This window comes from Chanodichthys erythropterus, chromosome 18 (genome assembly GCF_024489055.1).
Source record: "Chanodichthys erythropterus isolate Z2021 chromosome 18, ASM2448905v1, whole genome shotgun sequence".
Lineage (NCBI taxonomy): Eukaryota > Metazoa > Chordata > Actinopteri > Cypriniformes > Xenocyprididae > Chanodichthys > Chanodichthys erythropterus.
The window spans coordinates 29,468,095-29,493,594 of record NC_090238.1 but is presented as its reverse complement, the minus strand read 5'-3'; the positions used below and the strand labels follow the sequence as shown (position 1 = coordinate 29,493,594).

Here is a 25,500-nt window from a genome sequence, read left to right as displayed (position 1 = left end):
TTATTTTTCCTTTATTTGTTTATTTATCTAAACTAAAACAGAAGAGCGATAAACAACTACACTAAATTATTTAGGAATAAAAAAGCGGATTGTTTGGCAACCCGAGTGTAATCAGTCATCAAGCAGCGCAACTTCCGTAGTCAGACTGAGCTCTAGCTCAATAGCTTAGTCATGAGCAGCCTGTGTGTTTGGGGACAAAGACAACCGCTCGACTGCTGGATATAAGGGCAGAGTCCGTGCCTGCGATTAATTAATAGTGGACTAACACTGTCCGTGTCTGCTATTTTGGCTTCTGCTTAATACTGTAAGCACGGCATTGTTGAAGAGCAGGCGCTAGCTTAGCACGCTAGCTGTGTGTTTGTGTGCGGGTTTAAAGGTTCGGTTCGGGTTTGGTACGGAGCTGTCGCTAAACTGGCGAGGTGACCAAAGATGAATCGGTTCCGAAAGTGGCTTTATAAGCCAAAGGTAAGCTTGCCATCAGTTCAATTAATAAATACTCATCAGATAGCTTTATTATTAAATGAATGTGTTTTAAAACCTAGCGAGCTATCTACTTAGGCAGTATATTTGGGGCATCATATGATGTGGGCAGCCTACCTAGACAGCATTTTGGGGCGTCGTATAAGGCTAGCTGTCTACATAAACAGTCTTTTAGCATCACATGATGTGAGCTGCCTACCTAGACAGCTTTTTTGGCATAATTTAATGCGAACTATCTTATTTCTAGGTAAGATCTTTGAATCACAGCCCTTTATTATTCATTCAGAGGACTTTGTTCGTTCATTATGAAGGGACAAAGTCATGTTCATAATATTGCTTTAAAAGGTTATTTTTTTATTTATTTCAGTTTTAGTTTTATTCATTTTAGTGCTTCGCCTTATTTCAGTTAGTTAAGTTCTCATTTTAGTTTGTTTTTCATCTGATATTTATATTTTTATTTAGTATAAATGTTTTTTAGTTGACAACAATAACCTTAAAAAAAAATCAATACAGTTAGATTGGATAAGATATTTCTGTACATTGGCTGTAGCTATAGGTTTGTCACCAGGTTGAGGTCTAATGGCCCTTTGTGTGGCTCCAAACTTTCTTGCTGTCAGCAGTTTGTATTTTACACATCAAAAAACACATTTCACCACAGCTCATAGCTTTAGCTATGAAATATTCTTGCAGTCCACACCTAGGGCAACTGATGCAATTGTGGTTTGCTACAGTTTTGTCTGCAACCTGTTTTCAATGCATTAAAGACTTTCTATGAGAGATTAGGGTCACTTTTCAGTCTAATACATTTTTGGGAACATGTCTGAAAAAATCAGAATAATCTTACAACAGGATATTAGAGCAGAAAAGTGTTTTGTTGGAATTAAACCCTGGGTACCCCTTGAGATGTACAAACACTCATTGTTGTCAAAGAAGCCTTGGCCCATGGGTGCAGTTCTGTGCCTGTGACTCACTTGGATACATTCTTCACAAACATGCCTGTTGTGGTCATTGGGAATGAACTATGGTATGTGACCCTTTCTAAAATTAACAGATTGTTAGTGTACACAATCAGTAAAATAGAAAAGATTATTCAAATATGCGAGATGATTGGATGAAGCTTCGAAAGTCACATGATGCAGGTTCTTATTTTTAGTTTTCTGTAGTTTTATAACTACTGTACAGACATTTCCATCACTTTGAAGTCCATGCACAACCCAAATAGCTAGTCACACAAATATTGATTCCTTATCTTTCTGTATAGGCCTTCCGCATCTTTTAGTTCCCTATTTAATTCCATGTGCGCTTAGTTATCAGGGTAGGGTTGCACCAGCCGTTCGTAAGTTCTTTCTTAAATTGGAACGTAAAGTCCACACTAGTGGCTTAGTAACTACTAGCTAGTTTGTAACTAACTCTGTACTTTATTCGGTTGCACCATTTGTTCTTAAGGCAGAACTTAGCTAGTAGCTCGTAAGGTCTCCGTAAAGTAATGCGTAGTCGCATAATATGACGTTTACCTTCAGTTATCCTTCAAATACAGGAGCAGAAGTTGTTGAAATGCCGTGAATTTCAGTTTATCCTTCATTCTGACTTATTTTGCCTCACGTAGCTAACAGTAAAAATAAGTTCCCATTAAATATAATAGCCTACTACTTAATCATAAATGTTTTTATATGTAAATAACATTCAGAAACTGTATTTGAAACGAAATTAATAAGGATCAATAAATAAATACTGAAACAACAACAAAAACATAAGAAATTACATTTATTGATTATGACTGATTTTATTTGACATGCACAACACAGAGTGATAGGACCGACGCACACAGCGGTGCGCTGTTTAACGGGTTCGTGTTGAAGAGTGTCTAACAAAGTAATCTTTTCACATGATGTTCTCTCTCTTAAAATTTAAGAGAGTGTAAATGTCAGCAGCATCATATATGTGTAAAGAATGAAGTCTGTCAGGTAAAACAAGAGCTTATTGATGCAGTTCAGTCAGTCTGCTATTTTATTCCAACCGTTACTCCTGATAGGAGGCTTCCATAAATATTTAGTGTGTACGTAGAGTTACGCTTCAACTAAGTTTAATGGTGCAACACAAAAATATTTAGTAGTGCGTAAGTTGTAACTTAGTGCCCATTTCCGTGAAAACTAGTCTACGTTGTAACTTGCGCACAGCTGGTGCAACTGGCCCCAGTTGTTTAAAGTATTTGAGTAAATATAATTAATTACTATTTGGCTACTTTGTACTTTTACTGATATTAGCAACTTTTGCTCTCTACTTGACTACATTTTTGAGTAAGTATATGTACTTTTTTCTCCAATACATTTGTAATGAGTAATGCGATTACTCGTTTCATTTTGCTTGGCACCTAAAGTTTTCTGTAGCAGTTTATTTCTGCTACAAAAGAAGCACTATCGCCATCTACAGGGCATTGAAGGTACTATATCTTGTGCGTTTTTCCCTTACTCACCCGAACTTGTCAACAAGGTTACTTTATGTGAATGCGAGTGTATTGGCAAGGTGTTTCATATATGAGACGAGGACATGGCTGCAGCCGGTGATGAGGCCGATGATATCCAGTGCAAGGAGGCTTTGACTATTTCATTTTGCTTAACATTTTTTTATTCATACATTAAATTGACAAGAACATTTTGGATGATATTGTTTTGCTTATGCCCTGTTTGAGCGTTTAACTGAGACATGAGTGTCTGTAGACGTTTAAGAGGCTGTTGTGTCAACCTTGATTTATTGCAATTTTTAGGTTGAGTTTTATTTTGATTCTAGAATCTAAAAACGTGAATACTCTCCTCACAAATCAACTGTTTCTTGTGTTTCACTGGCATGTTTCTCAGTTGTTGAGTACTAGTGTATCTTTGAGCCTACAATCAGTACGAGTAAAATACTTAAGTACTGTTAAAATCAGATACTCTAACCCCCGGTTTCACAGACAATATCTTAAAATATGTCAGTGCCATTGTTTTGTCTCAAGATGCACAGAGGTAATTTTTTTTTTCTTTTTTTTTCTAAGGCATGTTTATAAAAGCTACTTAAATGTCCTATTTGAACTAAGACCTAATTCTGTTTGTGAAACCAGGCCCAAGACTTTTGCTCAAGTCGTTTTGGAATTGGTGACTTGAGTCATTTTACTGTAAGATATCTGTACTTTTACTCAAGTGTGGATTTCAGGTAGTCTTTACACCTCTGTTAGTTGTTCTTTGGTGATTTGGAGTCTCTAGTGGTTTGATTGCACCTGCGTGGGCATCATAGGGCTGATGGGTTCAAATCAGCTTATACTCAGCTCTGGTCCATGTTCCAGCCACGTGCAACTTCCCAGTCAAATTCATGTGCAGATTACAAATGGCCACAGTCCAGGAAACATAGATGTCCCAATCTGGATACACTCCAAATCACAACTTGCAGATAACACTCAACTTTAGGTACAGGCTACATGAGACACGCCATAAACCTACATGTTAGTTTTGCTTGCTAAGGCAAACATTGCTATTATTAATCTTTATGTTTAAGGTTAAGGAATTGAATAAAACTTTGGTGTATTGTGTAACTCATCCTGCATAGCTTGCGCAATGGACCGGTTATGAATGATAAAGTATGCATAAAAAAAGAATAGGCTAGCATTGAACACCTTAGTAACCACATGGCAACACCCTGGCAACCACAGTATTATAATAGTGGAGATTTTGCCCAGACATGCAACATTTTCAGTAGTGTAAAAAAGAACTCTTCAGAAATGGGAAAATAAAAGTTTGGGGTTGGTATTATTTATGTATTTCAAAGAAGTCTCTTATGCTCACCGAGGCTGCATTTATTTGATTAAAGTTGCCATTGAATGTTTTGTTACGAGATGTAATATAAGTCTAAGGTGTCCCCTGAATGTGTCTGTGAAGTTTCAGCTCAAAATACCCCATAGATTTTTTTTTTTTTTTTGATTTTTTTAACTGCCTATTTTGGGGCATCATTAAATATGAGCCGATTTATGCTGTGCGGCCCCTTTTAAATCTCGCGCTCTCCGCCCACGGAGCTCGTGCTTGCCTTAAACAGTGCCTAAATAAAGTTTACACGGCTAATATGACCCTCAAATGGATCTTTACAAAGTGTTCGTCATGCATGTGTCGGATTATGTGAGTATTGTATACTGTTATATTGTTTACATTTGATTCTGAATGAATTTGAGGCTGTGCTCTGTGGCTAACGGCTAATGCTACACTGTTGGAGAGATTTATAAAGAATGAAATTGTGTTTATCAATTATATAGACTGCAAGTGTTTAAAAATGAAAATAGCGATGGCTCTCTTGTCTCCGTGAATACAGTAATAAACGATGGTAACTTTAACCACATTTAACAGTACATTAGCAACATGCTAACGAAACATTTAGAAAGACAATTTACAAATATCACTAAAAATATCATGTTATCATGGATCATGTCAGTTATTATCGCTCCATCTGCCATTTTTCACTATTGTCCTTGCTTGGGCTGGCATATGCAAATATTGGGGTGTACACCCCGACTGTTACGTAACAGGTTTCAATTTGAATATATTCTAAAATATAATTTAGTCCTGTGATGCAAATTTATATTTTCAGCATTGCTTCAGTCTTCAGCGTCATGATCATTCAGAAATTATTTTAATATGCTGATTTGCATCTCAAGAAACATTTTCTTCTTTTTCTTTTTCTTATTATCAATGTTGTAAAAGGTGGAAAGAATGACTGCTTTTGATACTGTCTGCCACTCTGTACTTTTGTCCCGATTGTCTGCAATCGGCATTTCAGAAACGGCTCTACAATGGCTAAAATCATATCTCACAGACAGGCAAGAGTTCATTAGCATTGACAAATTCAACTCTCATTCTGTCCCCTTCTCCCGTGGAGTGCCTCAAGGATCTGTCCTTGGTCCACTTTTATTCTTAATCTACACACTTTCCCTAGGTCAGATCATCTGGCGCCATGGCTTTAATTTTCACAGTTATGCTGACATTTGACACACACATTTATTTCACTGTACAACCTAACTCTGTTTTTCCTCCCCCTTCCTTAACATCTTGCTTACAAAATCTCAAAATATGGATGGCTCAAAACTACTTAATGTTGAATATGGAAAAAACTGAAATTCTGCTAGTAGCTCCTAAATCCCTTGATCTCACCCAACACGATTTTTCTGTTAACATTGACGGTGTCCTGGTTCAACCCTCTCCCACTATTCGAAACCTCGGTGTGGTGTTCGATTCTAAGCTAAGTTTTGAACCCCACATCAATCAGCTTGTCAAGTCCTGTTTCTTCCATCTTCGCAACATTGTCCGTTTAAGACCCTCACTAAATCTCAAAGATGCAGAAACTGTTGTTCACGCTTTTATAACTTCACATCTTGATTATTGTAACTCCTTGCTTTATGGTCTACCCAAAAAAGTCATAAATCGCTTGCAGTTCATTCAGAATTCAGCTGCTAGGGTCCTCACTTTTACCAAAAAATCAGCTCACCTCACCCCTGTCTTACAGCAACTACACTGGCTCCCTGTTAATTACCGCATCCAGTTTAAAATTCGTATTCTAGTTAAGGCTCGTCATGGCTTAGCACCTTCCTACCTTTGCAAAATGATTATCCCCTATGTCCCTGCCCGTACTCTGAGATCGAGCACTGAAAACTTGCTTGCAGTACCCAAGTTCCGTCTATCAAGTGTGGGTGGTAGGGCTTTCAGCATATCAGCTCCTAAGCTCTGGAACAAGCTACCACAAAACCTTTGTGATATCTCCTCTCTTCAGACCTTTAAAACTGCCCTCAAAACATACTTATTCACTTTATGTTTTGTTAATTGATTGTCTGCCTCAACTTTCCAGCACTGTGATTAACCTTCTTTGTCTGTTCCATCTGGTTGATTGATACAGACTGTATACTTATATGTATTCATATTATATTGCAACTTTCTGTAAAGCGTCCTTGGGTTCCTGAAAGGCGCTAAATAAATAAAACTTATTATTATTATTATTATTATTATTATTATAAAAAAAAATCAGGATACTTCTTTGATAAGTAGAAAGCTCAAAAGAACAGTATTTATTTGATAAAGAGAACAATGTAAAGCCGAATAGGCCATTTCTGGATGACACGCAAGTTTTTAATATTAGGAGAAGATCATCCACCAATATATTATTTCTGTCAAAGTCCTTTATCCCTGAAGCATGTTTTATTAGATTGTGCTGGGTTTAACCCTGTGAGAAACCTTTTTTACTCCGTTAACACTTTTGAAGAACATTATAAAATGGTTAAACCTAATAGTTTTCTTTCTGGCAAAAATGGATTGTTGAAACCTGATATAGTTTTACCATAATTTTTTTCTCACCATGAAAATAGCCACAGAAGCTGCTATGGCGTTAGAAAACAACTGTCCCTTTTGATAAAAAGAAAAACCTATTGAATTCATATTCTGTTTTTGGTAGTAGTGTGCATATTCCATCAAAAATTGTTTCCAATTTTTTGTGAGACACCAAGATCTTTGAAATTGGACTATATTCACTGTCTATGATGCAAGAGAATGTTTCCTCTTGAGTGCCCAATGGAGCAGAAGGGGTCCAAAGGTCTAAATCCTCATCAGTGCTTTTGAATCCAGTGCTGACATCTATCATTACATTCAGTTAGTACCTTAAATGCTCTTCTCATGTGTGCGACATGCTGTTGTGGCAAGATAGGCCTGTTTAAATGACAAATGTTTTTACACTGTGCCAGACACACACCATACTGCAGAACTCTGATACTTGCTTAATTCAGCACTAGTTTGTTTGATCATCTGGTACTTGATTAGATCATTCAGACCATCTGTTTACATTTACTTTCTTTTTCCATGCAGAGGTCAGATCCGCAGCTGCTGGCCCAGTTCTACTATGCAGATGAAGAGCTGAACCAGGTGGCCACTGAGCTGGACAGTTTGGACGGCAGGAAGGACCCTCAGAGGTGTACCCTGCTGGTCAACCAGTTCCGCTCCTGCCAGGTTAATCACTGAATGGTCTCACAGTACAGAGCTTAGTCTTGTTTGGACAGTTTTATCAAGTGTTTGTTTTCCATTCTGGGATGATTAATGTTTAAAGGTCCCGTTTTTTTGTGTTTTTTTTTTGAAGCTTTGATTGTGTTTATAGTGTGCAATATATAACATGTGTTCATGTTTCGCGTGTAAAAAAAACACAGTATTTTTCACATAATTTACTTATCTGTATACCGCTGTTTCCACTGTCATAAAAACGGGCTGATGACTTCCTTGTTCTATGAAGTCCCTCCTTCAGAAATACGTAACGAGTTCTGATTGTGCCAGCGGTTCCTGTGTTGTGATTCGACAGCAGCTTAGCGCACCCAGAGCCATAGAGAGCGCACCTTGCCCGGAAAGGTCACACCTCTTACCATTACGTGTGCTGCACATAGTTTTACATGTGGATTATTGTGGTGTTGTGCCGAATGAACACTAAAGACAATAATTCCCGAGAGACTGAACTCTTTAGTCTCCACAAGCAGCGACAGAAAATGTACAACGTTAGCACTCACTCAGAAGAGTACCTCATACGGAAAACAGACATATACATAAACATAGTCCCCTCTTGTGGCCATTATGTGCACTGCAGTCCAACATTAACTATTGCAGTAAGGATACCACAATTATAATTTCCGGGAACCGAGTTAAACATAAATTGTAACCATTGATCTCTAAGTACAGCGTCCCTGGGAAGGCCAAACAAAGGTGATTGGATTGCGGGATGAAAATAACTGCGTTTCAACGACATGGCCACAAACACACTCTACAAACGCAACTCTTGCTCTTCTCCGTGGGAGCGCAACAAGACCACGCCCCCTTTTTTGTGTATTCCTGTGGGCGGAGGTTAGTCAAAAAACTGTTTTAGTGACGTCATTAAAGAAGGAAGTAGAGGGATGTAGTCTAAACTGGCCGTTCGATGTAGGCGACGTCTGTTAAATAACATATCTCGCTTGGCATTGAACTTTGAGCTTTAAAATTGTACAGATTTTATTTATACTCTTAACAACAACATTACACACTAACTAAAGTTTGAAACATGGGATCACGAAGAACGGGACCTTTAAGTCTTTTTCACTCATTTTTCTTTCAATGACAAGTTGCAAAAGTTTTGGGGAAGCTGAGAATGTTTTTGAAAGCTGTCCCATTTGATGAATAGAAAGTTCACAAGAACATTTGAAATAGATATCTTTTGTAAAAATGTTGAAGTCTTCACTGTCACTTTTAAATAATTTAAAGGGATAGTTCACCCAAAAATGAAAATTATCCCATGATTTACTCACTCTCAAGCCATCCTAGGTGTATATGACAATCTTCTTTCAGATAAACACAGAGTTATATTTTAAAATATCCTGGCTTTTCCAAGCTTTTGAAGTCAGCAAAAAATTAAAAAATTGACGTAGTGATGAATGCAGAAGCGCAGAGGATAGAACAAAACAAAACGCCGGTCACAAATTAGAAGTCTTAAACGAGAAATGTCAGAGAATTTCGAGATGAGAAGATGAGCTTGAGTTTGTTGCCCAGCCCTATTTGTTTGAGCAGCGAGAGGCGTTGAAGCTTATACTCCTACATCCTCCATCATACGTCGTGTCAAAGGTTACTCTTGTGGCACAAGCCGACTTGCACAGTATGCGTACGGTCGTCTGCCAGAAGCTAGTTATAGTTAATAAAGTTTTAAATATGGATATTTTTCTTACAAAAACGCTTTACTTCAGAAGGCCTTTATTAAAATCACGCCCCCCATTTACTACCATTATAAATCTTGGAAATGCCAGGATATTAAATATATATTTAAATATAACCCCGATTGCATTTTTTTGGTCGACTAACCCCTTTAATGCATCCTTGCTGAATAAAATTATATTAAAATTATAATTATTTTTTTATGATTATTTTAAATTAATAAAATCTTACTGACCTCAAACTTTTGAATGGTGGTGGATAGAGTGAATTAATTTTAATAAATCCACTAAATACCTTGAAGCTGTTTGTAGGATCTTCACTGTTGTACACAAACCAGGATTATCAGGGAATTTTAAAATCAATAATTCTAGGCCTGGTAAAGTAATGGAAATTGGAATTTTTATAGTGAATATATACTTTTTTTAATTAAAATTATTCTCAATTTCTGAGTGCAGTCTCTAATCCTTTTTTTTTTTTTTTTTAATCCCATAAGTGGAATCGTCTTGGAAAAGTGGAAAAATTGAAATTACAATTCTGTCTCGCGTAGATCCTTCAAGTGATTATTCTATGTATCTTTTCAATACATGTATAGGACAATGTGTTGAACATCATAAATCAGATCATGGATGAATGCATACCTGAAGACCGAGCCAACAGAGACTTCTGCGTGAAGTTCCCAGAAGAGATCCGTCATGACAACCTTGCCGGGCAGCTGTGGTTTGGCGCAGAGGTAGTGCACACTAACTGCTTTCCTTCAGAACGAGATCTTCCCTAGAAATCTTTCTTGTTAACTTTCAAAAGAACATGAATATAAAGAACTTGATGATCTACTTCACCATCAGTGTATCATAGCTGTCACTTGTGGCCATGAATCAGGGCGGCATAAGCTATTAGAAGCAGAGACTCTATTATCCCTCCTCTCTCTCCAGTGCCTGGCAGCAGGATCGATCATCATGAATCGTGAAATCGAGAGCATGGCCATGAGACCACTGGCTAAAGACCTCACCCGTAGCCTGGAGGAAGTACGCAACATCACCCGAGACCAAGCGCTACGAGATCTCAACAACTACACAGACCGCATGAAGGAAGCGCTACGTCAGTTTGACATCCTCTTCGCTGAGTTTGAGCTCAGGTACCTTAAAATGTGTACAGCTGTTTCGATTTTTGCATCCACTTATGATGATATAATTATAATGATGACTAGACTGTATTTATGCTTTTGGACGGTTCATAAATCATTACAAGATATCTTTGCAAACATCATTTCAGCAGACAATTAAAAGTACTATTATTACAAAACGTGAAATTAATGTGATCAAATCATGGATCTGTCTATTTCCTTTTGTAGCTACGTGTCAGCCATGGTGCCTGTGAAGTCCCCTAAAGAGTATTACATCCAGCAGGAGGTGATTGTGCTCTTCTGTGAGACAGTTGAGAGGTGAATATTCAGGTCTTGGATTGGGTTTCATCATCAACTATATTGCAATTCAATACTCATGATGTATTGCATTATCAATTGGAAAGAAACAGGAGTAGAATCGTGATCAATATAATTTTGAAGTAACATATTAATTATATGCATATGTGTATATTATATATATTATTATACAGTATTGATGTTTTCCCACCTCAAGGGCCCTGAAGCTTGAGTATCTTACACAAGACATGATTGATGACTACGAACCAGCTCTTATGTTTACAATTCCTAGACTTGCCATTGTCTGGTAAGTGATATGTCATTCTAATTATCTGTCTTTTCTTTGTCATTCACCTCTAAATCCCTCTTTAAGTATTGTCCTCACACTGTAGTCATACTCTTTTCTTTTATATATATATACACGTTTCTGCCTGCTCACCTGGTAATGATATCCTTTGTCATGTTATCTCTTATTAGTGGCCTTGTTATCTACTCTGAAGGACCTCTTAACCTCGACCGCAAACCAGAGGACATGTCTGAACTTTTCCGGCCCTTCCGTACTTTGCTGAGAAAAATAAGGTATGGTTTGCTTTTTTTGTTTGATTAATTTTCAATTTAGTTTTTTGTTTGGATTTTTTGCTTTGCTTTTTTGTTTGGCATTTTCCTTCAGTTAAGTTTGGTTATTTGTTTTTATTTTTCATCTGGTTTGTTTTTTGGTGTTGATTGGTTGATATTTGTAGTCAATGAAGTAACCGTGTTTATACCACACCGCCACATCTGGAACACTGAACGCTCCATTTGTACTGTTGTCTGATGTAGCGCAAGTGCGTGGAGTATGTCAGAAATAGAACTGTCGTTGTTTTCGTTGAGTCACGCCGTGCCATGCCACATGTAGTCTAGACAGTACTACTGCTTATAATGGGATATCTTTTAGTTTGTTGCACCATTCACATATGGTGTAGACTTACTATTTTTATCAAATTCCAACATTATGCATGAGTCTTCAAAAGCAATAAACTTTATTTCTTTATTTAGATTTATAATATTTGCTTTTGTATTGGTTGTCAGCCATAACATGAATATGATTTTCTGTGAGAATTAAAGGGTTAGTTCACCCAAAAATGAAATTTCTGTCATTAATTACTCACCCTTATGTCGTCCCCAACTCGTAAGACCTTTGTTTGTTTTTGGAACACAAATTAAGATATTTTGATGAAATCCAAGGGTATCTGATCCTCTCATAGGCAGCAATGACATTTGCACCTTTTGAGGTGCAGAAAGGTACTAAAGACATCAATAAAGTAGTCAACGTGACTACAGCGGTTCAATCTTAATATTATGAAGTGATGAGAATACTTTTTGTGCACAAAAACCTTACATGAAGGTGAGTAATTAATGACAGAAATTTCATTTTTGGGTGATCTAACCCTTTAAATGTGTTCTTATAACTTTCGGAATACAGGGCTTGACGCTAAGTTTAAAAAAATTAGGACCTCATTAATAAAGGATTCAGTGAGACATTCACAAGCAAAATGATTTAATTTATTAGAATACAAAAAATACACATACTTCTAAATACATTTTACAATTTGCGCACATCTATTTTTATTCGCAAATGCGAGTGAAACACTCATAACGTTGAGCCCTGGAATAGCTTTGAATATGCTTCCACATGTTGAAAATGATTCAATCTCACAGACAAAAAAAGGTAATTGTAGTTGGGTAGAACTGGCATTTAAAATTTAAATCATATTAACTTTTTATGTAGCAACTGAAGAACTTGGCAGGTTTCTGATCATATAATTGTGTTCTTCACATCAGGGATCTGCTGCAGACACTAACAGAAGAAGAGCTCATGACGCTGGAGCGTAGCCTCTGCATCTCCCAGGATGGAGAATTCCCTGCAGGTTCCAGCATGCCATCGACCAATGACCCGGCCGCTTCCACTGGTCCCGAGAGCAATCTAGAGACACTGGAAAAGGATGATAGAGTTGAGGAGGTGGTGGATCTCACACTTTGTGTAGCACAGGAAGAAGATTCTCTATGGAAAGAGGATGAGGTGAAGATGGAGCAGCCCGACACCTCCAGTGAGAGTGAGGAAGAGGAGGCCACAGATACAGACTTGGCTTGCTCTATGCAGTATGATGAAGAAGAGATAGAGCAACTTAATATGATGGTGCATCAAGTGGGGGATGAAATGTCTACACTTCTTTCCCCTCCAAGTCAGAATCAGTCCCCAGCCCACCAGCCTCGACCCTATAGAGGAAGTAGCCTCGATGGTTCCAGTGCCACCTCCAGCCAGCAGGCATCTCCAAGGAGAGCCCCAGGTTCCTACCATGATGACGATAGATTATTCTTTATGGACGACCTGGAGTCTGGTGTAACTAGCGAACTGTGTCGCGGACAACTTGCCCTTCCTACCGTATGCCTCAGATCCCCTGAGGACAGTAGACCCATCCCGTTGACTGACTCATCAAGTAATGCTTGGTTGACAATCTGTCAATCAAGCAACACCACCAATCTGGAATGTCAGCGCAAACTGAGCCAATCGGCTGAGTCCGTGGAGAACTCCGACAGATCGCCCATGGTGAATGGCTGGGAAGGGTCACAGGAGGAAGATAGCGTACAGACTGCGGAAGAAATCGCCAATCGCACCGGTGGAATGAAGCTTTCTGCCACTGTTATTTTTAACCCTCATTCCCCAAGCTTGACCGACATAGCCGTCGTCTTGCCTCATTCAGCTGACGTTCCTGAACCCGGTGAGGGTGGGACTTTAGTTGCCACTCAGTGCCTGCTTAATTCCTGTGTGTGCTGTGCTGGCGGATGCGTTGACAACCACGAGGATGCCATGGAGCCTGCTGGCCGGGGCATGGCGCTGGGATTTGAGAAGCACAAGCTCACCATCACAAGCTCTGTAATCCAATCAGCAGTAGCTGCTGCCAGCCCAGGGAAGGGAAATGGACATTTACCGCTCACCCTGCCCCCTTCTCAGGGCCACCTCACCCCTTCTGTACCACACTGTTCTGTGCAGAACCAAGCGAGAGAAGAGAATGGCAGTCAGGACTGTACGCACTATTCCTGCTGTGAGAAATGCACCTCAGGGGTTCTTCTGGCTCAGGATAGAGGCTTGGGACAAGGGGATGGAGGACCTAGTTGCACCCATCAGGACACAGGATGCCATACGCAACAAAGCACTACAGTAAAAGGGAGATCGGAAGGTTTTGGAAAACAGTCCAAAGAAGATAACAGAAAGATCTCTAGGTTTGTTTATTTTTGTTGAGTATAAATTAAGGTTTTCTTGATTTGAAAAACCTTGGAAATGTTTTCTTTGTTACCTTGTTTTGTATATGAGTTAATTTCATTATGAAGGTTGCCGTTCTTTTCAGTTCTCATATTTCATTTTCACCCCCCTCATGTTTTTCGGAATGGTCTGCAGCAGTTCTCAAGGGTCCCCCCTCAGTTCTGTCCCCAGCAGTGACATTGATGGTGTTTCTGTCACTACATGCAGTTTGTCAAGTTCATACACACCCAGGTAAAGTTTTATCTGATGGGTAATGGTGGAATATGTGAGCACTGTTGCTATGGAGTGCTGCAGGGATGATGAATTTTCATAGGCCATCCCAGAAGTTAGCAAGAGCCTGGTTCCCTTGACAAAAAGCAAATAGCATTTTTCCATTGCCTTTTGGATTATTGCAGAAAATAAGCTCTGTCACCAACAAAAGTTTATGATTCGTACATGTTTTGTTCATCAAGATAATATTCACAACTAAACACAGGGTTTATTAATCTAAAAGGGTTAGTTCACACAAAAATTAAAGGTTCCCTAGAACCCTTTTTCACAAGATGTAGTATAAGTCTAAGGTGTCCCCTGAATGTGTCTGTGAAGTTTCAGCTCAAAATACCCCATATATTTTTTATTATTCAATTTTTTCAACTGCCTATTTTGGGGCATAATTATAAATACACTGATTCAGCGCGCGTCCCCTTTAAATGCTCGCTCTCCCCGCCCCCAAGCTTGCCGCTTTATAATACATTGCATGAACAAAGTTCACACAGCTAATATAACCCTCAAAATGGATCTTTACAAAGTGTTTGTCATGCAGCATATCAGATCATGTAAGTATAGTATTTATTTATTTGGATGTTTACATTTGATTCTGAATGAGTTTGATAGTAGCCTATGCTGCGGCTAACGGGGCTAAAGCTAACATTACACAATGTTGGAGAGATTTATAAAGAATGAAGTTGTTTATGAATTATACAGACTGCAAGTGTTTAATAATGAAAATAGCGACGGCTCTTGTCTCCGTGAATACAGTAATAAACGATGGTAACTTTAACCACATTTAACAGTACATTAGCAACATGTTAACGCAACATTTAGAAATACCATTTACAAATATCACTAATAATATCATGTTATCATGGATCATGTCAGTTATTATTGCTCAATCTGCCTTTTTTCGCTGTTTTCCTTGCTTCCTTACCTGCATAAAGTCTGTTGATTCGGCTGTGCTGCTCCAGATGTTTAATACAGGCTCGTCTAATGCTTAGGCTGCCATATGCAAAAGTTGGGGGCGTGCATATTAATGACCTGACTGTTGATTCACAGTCGGTGTTATGTTGAGATTCGCCTGTTCTTCTGAGGTCTTTTGCACAAATCCAATTTACATAAGGAGGAAACAACGGTGTTTGAGGCTCAATGTATGTCATTTCCATGTACTGAATTCTAATTATTTAACTATGCCGAGGTAAATTACATTTTCAGTTCTAGGGCACCTTTAAAATTCTGTCATTAATTATTCACCCTTATGTTGTTCCAAACCGCAATACTTTCGTTCATCTTTTGATAACAAATGAAGAACTTTTTAATAAAATGTGAGAGTGTTGAATGAAGTTGAAAAGTCTTACTGGTTTGGAATGACATCAGGGTGAGTAAATGATGAATTTTCATTTTTGGGTGAACTAACCCTTTTAAGCTCTAAAGCTTAAATACAATCACCAGAAATAAAAAGCTAAATTTAGGCTATAAACAAGGCGACTAGTGAGGAAATGAGTTTTTCTGTTCAGCGTGAGGCTATTTTATGTCCAGGACAACCTCTGTAGCCACTTGTGAGCATCTACCTTTTTCAAGACCCATAATGGCTTGTGAATGTATAAAAATTATATGTATATATATCTTGGGCTTGTGTTAACCAAAGACTTTATTTCTGGCATTTAATCAAAAACCCATTTATAAAACCAATTGACTTGGGACTATAGAACAGAAGAGCAAAATGGCAACTTATTACCGGGTTTTAGGACTCATTCCTGAAGCACTCTGTAGGTTGTTTAGTTTGTGGTTGTACTAGCTAAGGTGTGTAATTTTGGTTTTCAAACAGGTTTTTAAATACTCATTTACCCATTTTTCATTGTTACTCCCTCCCAAAAGCCAATGTTTAGACAATGGTGCTGTTTCGAGTTGAGATGTTCAAACAAACACAGTAATGTTTTAATGGCTCAGTTTAACATTGCCAGCGTCCTGTGTTCGTTTCTCAGGAAATGCTTGAACTGATTAAATGTATATTTTAAATGCAGTTGCTTTGGAGATATTGAGAACTCTAGCAGTGGGTTCTTTTTTTACCCTTTTTGTCAGCCACCCAACCACCCTCAGTAATGACATGGCAATGCTTTGAACAACCTCTCAGAATATCTTGTTGCACATAGCAATGACATAACACTTTGACAAGCACCACTTTTGCAGTGGAAAATGCATATTTTTTTCAGAAATATTTCTTTTAATGCTGATGTGAATGATATGTGAAAATCAAATCCTAAAATTTGCCCTGTAATTCCAGCAAAAACAAAATCCACAGTGTTCCCTCAGCCATAGGGTCACACTTTTTGGATTAACTTGATTATGTGAATTTCTCCCTTGATGAAGGCCAGCAATCTTCACCCTTTTTCAAACCATGGAATTACTTAGTCACACTTCATAGTTTTTTTTTTTTGTTTGTTTGTTTGTTTGTTTTTTAAATTTGCTGTTATAAATTATATTTTAGAAGAGATATGGTATTATTATTATTATTATTATTATTATTATTCATTTAAATCTAATATTTTTCTCTTTCAGCCCTGTCAGTAGCCTGACAACCAGCTCGGACATGTCTGAGGATCTGGATCACCAGGAGATTCAAGTGGCTTTGCAAGCTGCCAAACTTGCTGCTCACAACAAAATTCGATCCCGTTTCCATAGCAGTAGTGACCTCATCCATCGTCTTTTTGTCTGCATATCAGGTGTGTTACCTAATGACATAGAATTGACATGGATGTGTTGCCTGTGGAGCTTTTGTGATGTGAACTGGTAAAGCCATGTTTAAGTGGTAAAGCATATTTTCTACTAAATTAAACCCCAGGAACTAAGTAACAATTCTTGTGTTGATGTCTTTTCAAACATCTGAAGGTGTGGCTGATCAGTTGCAAACAAATTATGCGAGTGACCTGAGAAGCATCTTAAAGACTTTATTTGAGGTCATGGCTACAAAATCCGATCAAGGGGACAATGAGAAGCCCAAGAAAGGTCAGTGTGCTTCTGAAAGATACGGAAACTATAACAGCATGTTTTCATCGCTTGATGCCAGACATCATTAGTTTAATGTGCTGTTTGATATGCACCTCAGGTCCGTGTCTCGGCAGTGCAGTACTGGAAGATTGCGCTCTCTGTCAGGAGACCATCTCTTCATCAGAGCTCGCTGCCAAAGCCCGAGAGGGACAGTTTGAAGGTTAGTTCAGTACACCACCTATATGCTCACAATATGAAGAGAATTTTATTTTGATGTTCATAATACGACTGTGTTCAAAACCTAGGCTGCATCTGAAATCGCATACTTTGAATAGGTACTTTTCAAGTACGTACTTTACTTTTTTTTTTTTTTTTGTTTTTTTTTTTTTTCGGTGACAAAGTATGTTTTCTTTAGTATGAATATGTCTAAATCCACCTTGTTGGCACTGTCATGTGACCTAATACGTAAGTTGCGTCACTTACCCACCATTTACAAATCCTCTCCCGTGTCCTTTTGGGATAGTAAAGATTCTTTAGTATGCACATTCAGATTCTTGATGGAAGTAGTAGGTCATCCAGGAGCTTTCTGCCTGCTGTTTTATGAAGCTGTGAATTTGGACATACTACTCTTGTCCACTTTCTGGTCTTTTTTTTTTTGTTGTTTTTTGTCTTTTTTGGGTCTTTTGTGGCTATTTGAACACATTTGACCACATGAGTGTTTACACTACAATATCAAACCAGTCAAATGTTTTTCAACAACCTCTGGAAGTGGTTGTAGACATGCTCAAAACGTTTTAGACCCCATTTACACCTGTATTTAGCGTCGTCCACTTGTGAAAGGATTGGTGAAAATGCATCTGATATTGAAGTTTAGACAGTGTTATTTTAGTATCATTGACTTGCTAATATCATTTTAAATTTTACTTAAATTTAGTAAATTTGTTGCATATAGTAATTAATAACTTTAAATTTGTAAATTTCTTCATAGTTTAATTTTTATTTCATTTTTAGCTATTTGAGTACTTCAAGTTAAACTAAATGAAAATGAGAATTATTTTGGGTTTTATTTTATTTATTTTAATGCTAATAAGTAATATGTAAACAGCCACTGCTTACAACACCTGCAGACCTCTATCAGTTTTTGCAACCCTTTTTCTGTTCTTCTTTCAACATCAGATCCTCCTGAATGGGTACCAGATGAGGCCTGCAATTCCTGCATTGCATGTAAAGCACCATTTACAGTCATCAGAAGAAAACATCACTGCAGGAGCTGTGGAAAGGTACAGCAGTCAGATCTTCAAACCCTTCAAACTGTAGAGTGCAACAGATGGCTCCAGACGTAAAAATCCCATTCGTTTTCTCCATAGCTGTAAAATGTAACTTATAAACTAACTTAACTTATAAAATTATAAATAGTCAGTCTGCCTAAACTCTTAAACTACTTTATATAAATCCATTTGTTTTTTTTAAATGAGCTTTACATTTTACCTAAGGTAGTCTAAATGTAGAAATTGGCAAAATGAGCAAGCATAATTAAATTAAAAAAAAAAAACACTATTTTTTTTCTAAACTTTTTTTTGTTGCTTCAAATCAATGTCTGTAATGTTGTAATTCATTTTGGAGAAGGAAGATTTGGTTTATGGTTTAAAGTTTTGTTGCTGTTTTTGTTATTTTTGTTACTTTCTATGTAGAAAATAAATGGGAGAAAACTTCTTTAAAAATAATTCAGCTCATTATAAATATGCAAGAAAACCAAGTTTACATGACAGGGTTCCTACGTAGTTTGGAAAAGTATGGAATTTCATTTGAGTAATTTATAGGGCAGCATTTCCCAAAAGCGTTGTAAGCTTAAGTTGATCGAAATTGGAATTGGAAAAGGTACACATTTTCATTATGCAAAGCTCTTGGTCTTTTACCATAAGTGACAATCAGTCATCCAAATCAGACTGTACTTTGCTTTTTGGTGATCATTCAACATCAAACCATGATTACAGTATCAAACTGTGTCAGAAATTAATATATGTAGGTTATAAAGGGTTTTAGGTTTCTTCTCATGTAAGCGCATGTTATTACTGCGAGGGGGAAAAAAAACTGATGATTGTACTATATACCAAATATAATGCTGTATGAACCACAAACACAGTGTGAAAAATCTAGAGAGGTTTGGAAATTTGAGTCATTTTGACACTGTAATATGTAGGAACCCTGAAATGAAAATTTCTTTGGTTTTGATGTCAAAACCTAAATAGACACGCGCAAGACATGCCCATGCTGAACAAGCCACTAGAACATTTTGTTTGCATGCAGAGGGAAATAATGGCAAAACTCTTCCTGTGCAGATCAACATTTGCTTAAACTGTATGAGCAGTTTAATAACTATCAGGATATTAAAGGGTTAGTTCACCCAAAAATCAAAATTCTATCATGAATTACTCACCCTCATGTTGTTCCAAACCTGTAAGACTTTCGTTCATCTTCGGACCACAAATTAAGAAGAAAAATTTTACTTAAAGGTCCCGTTTTTCGTGTTTTTTATTTTTTTAAGCTTTGATTGTGTTTATAGTGTGCAATATAACATGTGTTCATGTTTCGCGTGTAAATAAACACAGTATTTTTCACATAATTTACTTATCTGTATACCGCTGTTTCCACTGTCATAAAAACGGGCTGATGACTTCCTTGTTCTATGAAGTCCCTCCTTCAGAAATACGTAATGAGTTCTGATTGTGCCAGCGGTTCCTGTGTTGTGATTCGACAGCAGCTTAGCGCACCTAGAGCCATAGAGAGCGCACCTTGCCCGGAAAGGTCACGCCTCTTACCATAACGTGTGCTGCACATAGTTTTACAAGTATACCTCATACGGAAAACAGCCATATAAACATAGTCCCCTCTTGTGGCCATTATGTGTACTGCAGTCCAACATTAACTATTGCAGTAAGGATACCACAATTATAATTTTCGGGAACCGAGTTAAACATAAATTGTAACCATTGATCTCTAAGTACAGCGTCCCTGGGAAGGCCAAACAAAGGTGATTGGACTGCGGGATGAAAATAACAGTGTTTCGACGACATGGCGACAAACACACTCTGGTCACACAAGACCACGCCCCCTTTTTTGTGTATTCCTGTGAGCGGAGGTTAGTCAAAAAACTGTTTTAGTGACGTCATTAAAGAAGGAAGTAGAGGGATGTAGTCCAAACTGGCCATTCGATGTAGGCAACTTTTGTTAAATAAAATATCTCGCTTGGCATTGAACTTTGAGCTTTAAAATTTTACAGATTTTATTTATACTCTTAACAACAACATTACACACTAACTAAAGTTTGAAACATGGGATCACGAAGAACGGGACCTTTAAATCTGAGAGCTTTCTATCCCTTCATAGACAGGTACGCGACTGACACTTTGACGCTTCAAGAAGTTTAATAGATCGCCAAACAAATCCATATGAATTGAACAGTTTAGTCCAAATTTTCTAAAGAGACACTATCTCTTTATATGATTAACTGATTAAATTTAGGCTTTTATTTTTTACATATAAACATTCATTAACCACATTAGATGTGGTAAGTGGAAGCTCAAGCATGTTTGCTATCTTAATTTATGTTCCGAAGATAAACAAAAGTCTTGTGTGTTTGGAACGACGTAAGGATGAGTAATTAATGACAGAATTTTTTTTTTTAGGGGGGGTGAACTAACCCTTTAAGCTTAATCTATGTAAGATTGTGAATGTAAACACACTTACTCTTGCTCTCTATTGCTTTCAGCTGAAAGAACATTGTTTGCAACAACAATTTCACCTGATTCAAATCTTAATCAGATGATTTATATTTATTGCAGATCTTCTGTTCCCGCTGCTCTTCACACTCGGCTCCGTTGCCTAGATACGGTCAGATGAAGCCGGTGAGAGTTTGCACTCACTGCTACATTTTCCACGTAACGCCTTTCTACAGCGACAGGACTGGTATTTGACCACACCATACATCCACACAACACAGAAAGACATAAGCACACTACAAGAAGTTTTACTGAGGTTTGATACTTCAGTGAGAACAGACATGCACATCATTTTCACCATCATCCAAAAAAAAAAAAAAAAATGTAAATATGAACACTAAATGCAATCACTTCAAAGCAAAAGAAAAATCCTTGACCAGGGAACAAAGAAGGACTCAAATGGACGGGTTGGGAAGGCCTCAAGCACATAAAGGAAGTACCCCATCGCTATGGGAGCCAAAGTATTTATTTAGGGCTTTGCTTTTGAATAATGAGCTTAATTACAAATTTGCTTTAATCGAGCATGGAACAAGCGGTCTATTCTGTGAAACAGAAGTGCACCCGAACAACACAAACAAGAGACATGCAGCTTGTTAACAGGATTTTGTCTGGCAGTAATTGCGGCTTTATTAGCGCCGGAGATTTTATGGGCTCAGATTTCTAGAATGAATGTAAACTGTGAGCACATTATAAATATGAGAATAACAAACTGTGACTTATGAAGACAATAATACTAACACTAACTGCACCATCAGTGACACCTTTGTGGCACAATATAGCACAGATGTTTGTTTTTCCCCAAAATTTTTTTTTTTTAAGGAAATAATGCTGCTTTCTGTAAAACAGAAGTAATATTTGAGGATTTAGTTGAATGGCCAAAAAAAAAAAAAAGATGTGTGTATATATGCTTGAAAGTTTGACATGGATTTAATATATCTTCCAAAAGAGAAGATTCTCTCATATTCCTCATGCAAATGAATGTGCAACACTTGGATGTTCTTTTCTTTTTCTTTTTTTTCTTTCTGTAACTGTAAAGTAATTGCCTTTTACAGCAGTTTGGGAGCCTTCTGCTTTTCCCTCTGGTACAAAAGAACACTTTACACCCCCTACCTCATCCCTGTTGACCCCTCTCACACTGTCCCATCCCGTTACAGTATGCCTACACTACCGTATCGGTCAATCCTGACTGTCTTCTACACTAATAGGCAGATGCCTTTCTTTGTCTTTGCACTTTTTTTGTGGATTATATAATGACCAACCACTACGTTTTATTTGCAATTGTAGAAAGTTAATCATATTTGAAGATGTATAATGACGAATCTCATGAATCCTGTCAAAAATATGACATCTGGGTCATATTTTTACCTCAAAATAAAAAGATGTTTTAATTTATGTTACATAAAGGAAATGAAGCTGATTTATTATATTTCTGCATTAATGTTAAGGTCATTTAGCACTTTGCCAATTCTCATTATTGTAATGTGAAAAAATAAATTGTGATGTATTCACAATAATTGTGCTGAATTCAATTCATGCTGATTTTATTTTTAATCAGCCTAAAATTGGCTTCATTTTCTTTATGCAATTTTTTTTTCAGATTTTGGGGATAACCTGGAAATCTGACCTCCTTTTGACATTAACTAATGAATGAAATACTACATCATGATCCTGTGTTGGTTTAGGATCTTAATGCGATCAGGAACATTTTTTAGTTTTGTTCACTGCTTTTGAAATCTCAATATTTGGCTCAGTATTAACTGCAAAACACCTGCTTTTATAACTTCATCACTTTTCAGAAATCAAACAGGATTATTTTCTTATAAACAGGCAATATCCGTAATTGCTATAAATTTACGCAGGAGCCGTATAAATGCACCAGCTGTTGCAGTCAAGCTGGTCTAAGATTGAGCATGTCGATATTGTGCTTCAAAACGGTTTTATCTGAAATGGAGCGATATGACAAACACTACTGGCTAACATATTATGCACTTTGTATGGCAAATAGAGGAGCATTTGAAGTCGGCCACAGCTTGCAATCGATGCCACATTTGACGATTTATTATGTGTAATGATCTCAAGTCATTTTACAGTCAGATATCTTGAATCTTGCACCTGATTTCAGATGTTAATTACATGTTTCTGAGATCTTAGTGTTAAACATTCTCAGTAGATACTTTATTAGACACTGTTTTCCAACACTAAAGAGTCTGATTGACTCTGAAATGGTATGAATTACATAATTTTATCATGTCATATATTTATTTAGCCTTATTAATGAGTACAGAACGCATTCCTTTTTGCCAAAATTATTATTGTAAGTCCTTGGCACCCATGCAGCCAAATACAAATGGTTTCTAGTAAGATAAAGGTCTAATAATGTTTGCATGCATCTTGTAAAGTGGCGTTTATTAAGTTGAGTATGACCAGTTCTAGCAATATTGTAAGCTACATCACACTTGAGGCAGTTTGATTCTGCTGGTTGATGGTTAATACTTTACCTCTTTCTGCCTCATTACCTTTGACCGAGTGTTAAAGCTAATCATTCCCGTATTCAAACCTGTCCTCGCTCTCATCATACTGCTGCGTTTACTGGACATTCACAATGTCTACAGACTTACAGCTTTAAAATTCTGCAAAACTTTTTTGTTGTTGTTGTTGTTCATTTATGCATATTTAAAGGTTTATAATGATAAATGGCATTTACGTTTCCCTTATGATCATTTGGAACGGCAGGGTACAGCTATATTTATTCAGACTTTTCAGTTCCTTTTTTTTTTTTTTTTCTTAAAGGGATAGTTCACCCAAAAATGAAGATTCTGTCATTATTTACTCACCCTCAGGTTGTTCCAAACCTGTATGATTTTTTTTTTTTTCTTCTGCTGATATTTTGAAGAATTTTGGGTAACCAAACATTTCATTGGACCACATTGACGTCCATAGTATGGGGAAAAAAATCAATGGGGCCCATCAACTGTTTGGTTACCAACATTCTTCAAAAAACCCTTCTTTTGTGTTCAGCAGAAGAAAGAAATTCATACAGTTTTGGAACAACTTGAGGGTAAGTAAATGTCAGAATTTTAATTTTGGGATGAACTATCCCTTTAACGGCAAGGTCTTTTGATTATTTCCAGATTTACCACTACTGGAGTTGGTTGTTATAATAAGATTTGAAAGTACCTCTTGATTGCTTTGCCTTCATATTACTCACCTGTAGTCAGCTGAACACATTCTAGGTCTGTCAGTGTTGGGATAGACTGCTTCACCTGACACTGGAATCAATTTGCAGTTGCACACTACTCCAGTTATAGCTTTAGAATCACTTCCGGGTAGATGCGATATAGACTTGTATACAGATTTCCATCTTTATTGAGTGGTACGATCAAGTAGACATTTGCAGAGTGGAACAATTGTCATTTTTCTTGTTGCTTCCTGTTTTGATACCATGAGTGTTCCTCAGGAATGTCTTGATTGTACATCGGCTTGATACTGAAGGATTGATTTTACAGCTACTCTTGGAATGTTTTATGATTTGAAATGAGACGGTGACTGAGAATCAGCCAAAGGTCGAATACTTCCTCGGATGGCAGGTTCAGCGTCTGAAGACTCAACTTCCAGCCTGTCATGTGATAAGCTCAGTTTCTGATTTGTGCCCTCTTCTGAATCTTTTTTTGTTTGTTTGTTTGTTTTTTTTTTTTTTTTTTTTTTTTTTTGTATTAAAAATAAGATACGAGTCTTTAAAATTATACAGATGTTTTATTTTACAGAGAAAAAAATAATGAAATTATATATGTACAAAATTACTTTTTTCTGTATAAAGAGAATCACAATGAGAGAATTTACTCTATTTATTCAAAGCTTGTTCTTATTTTGTAATGGCCGGTTCAGTCTAATAAGATGTAAAGAAGAACTTTTCGAAGTCTACTAAGTATTTATGTCATGCGATGAAAGTAATAAATGAAGTTTTCTTTACATAACTGGAGGTCTCTGCTGTTTTTCTTGTGTCTTTGTTTTCGGAGTACAAATGGATGACACAAGGTGCATTGGCCTATTCTGAGATATGTGCATTGGATATTAAGATCACATATACCCAGTTTTTGTTTTACATGCTGAAATCATAATTATTATTATTTTATTTTATTTTTTTGTAATTCAACTTTATTTTTTTATTATTTTTTTATGTTAAACAGTAAAACATTTCAAAGTACATCACCACAGTATTCAGTAATCACCTTTGCAATTACACATTCAGCCACTAGTCACCATCAGTGGAATACAATCAAAACAAAAGCACATGGAATTTAAACAGTTAAGCATTCCTACTCATTCACACCATTTTTATATGCTGCTCTGAAATCATCATTAAACTTTTGTTAAAACATTAGAACCTGAAGTATTAAAGTGAGAGGATATCAGTGCTTTTGTTTGATAAATGTGTGCATGTAACGGGGCATGTGAATCTTCCAGTTTAATTCCAGAGGAATATCACCATCATCTGAAGCAGTTTTCATAGCTGTAAAGAATGTTCGTCACCAAGAGAAACATCTCTACAGAGCCTGCTGCCTA

The 25,500-nt window shown here is 37.1% G+C and overlaps 1 protein-coding gene across 2 annotated transcripts; it reads left to right on the top strand.

The window, feature by feature from the left end:
* The first annotated feature begins 141 nt into the window (after window positions 1-141).
* Window positions 142-24,926, top strand: zfyve28 (zinc finger, FYVE domain containing 28). 2 transcript variants are annotated; one of them, XM_067366870.1, is made up of 14 exons: window positions 142-465; window positions 7,347-7,487; window positions 9,793-9,930; window positions 10,130-10,332; window positions 10,549-10,638; window positions 10,835-10,924; window positions 11,095-11,196; window positions 12,439-13,878; window positions 14,057-14,149; window positions 16,730-16,893; window positions 17,060-17,176; window positions 17,277-17,378; window positions 18,335-18,438; window positions 21,001-24,926. In XM_067366870.1, exons 1-14 carry the CDS (start codon window positions 430-432, stop codon window positions 21,130-21,132), a joined length of 2,952 nt encoding a protein of 983 aa, XP_067222971.1. In that variant the 5' UTR covers window positions 142-429; the 3' UTR covers window positions 21,133-24,926. The 2 variants fall into 2 exon arrangements, with proteins under 2 accessions (XP_067222971.1, XP_067222970.1); XM_067366869.1 differs by having other exon boundaries at window positions 14,054-14,149.
* Window positions 24,927-25,500: the final 574 nt, after the last annotated feature.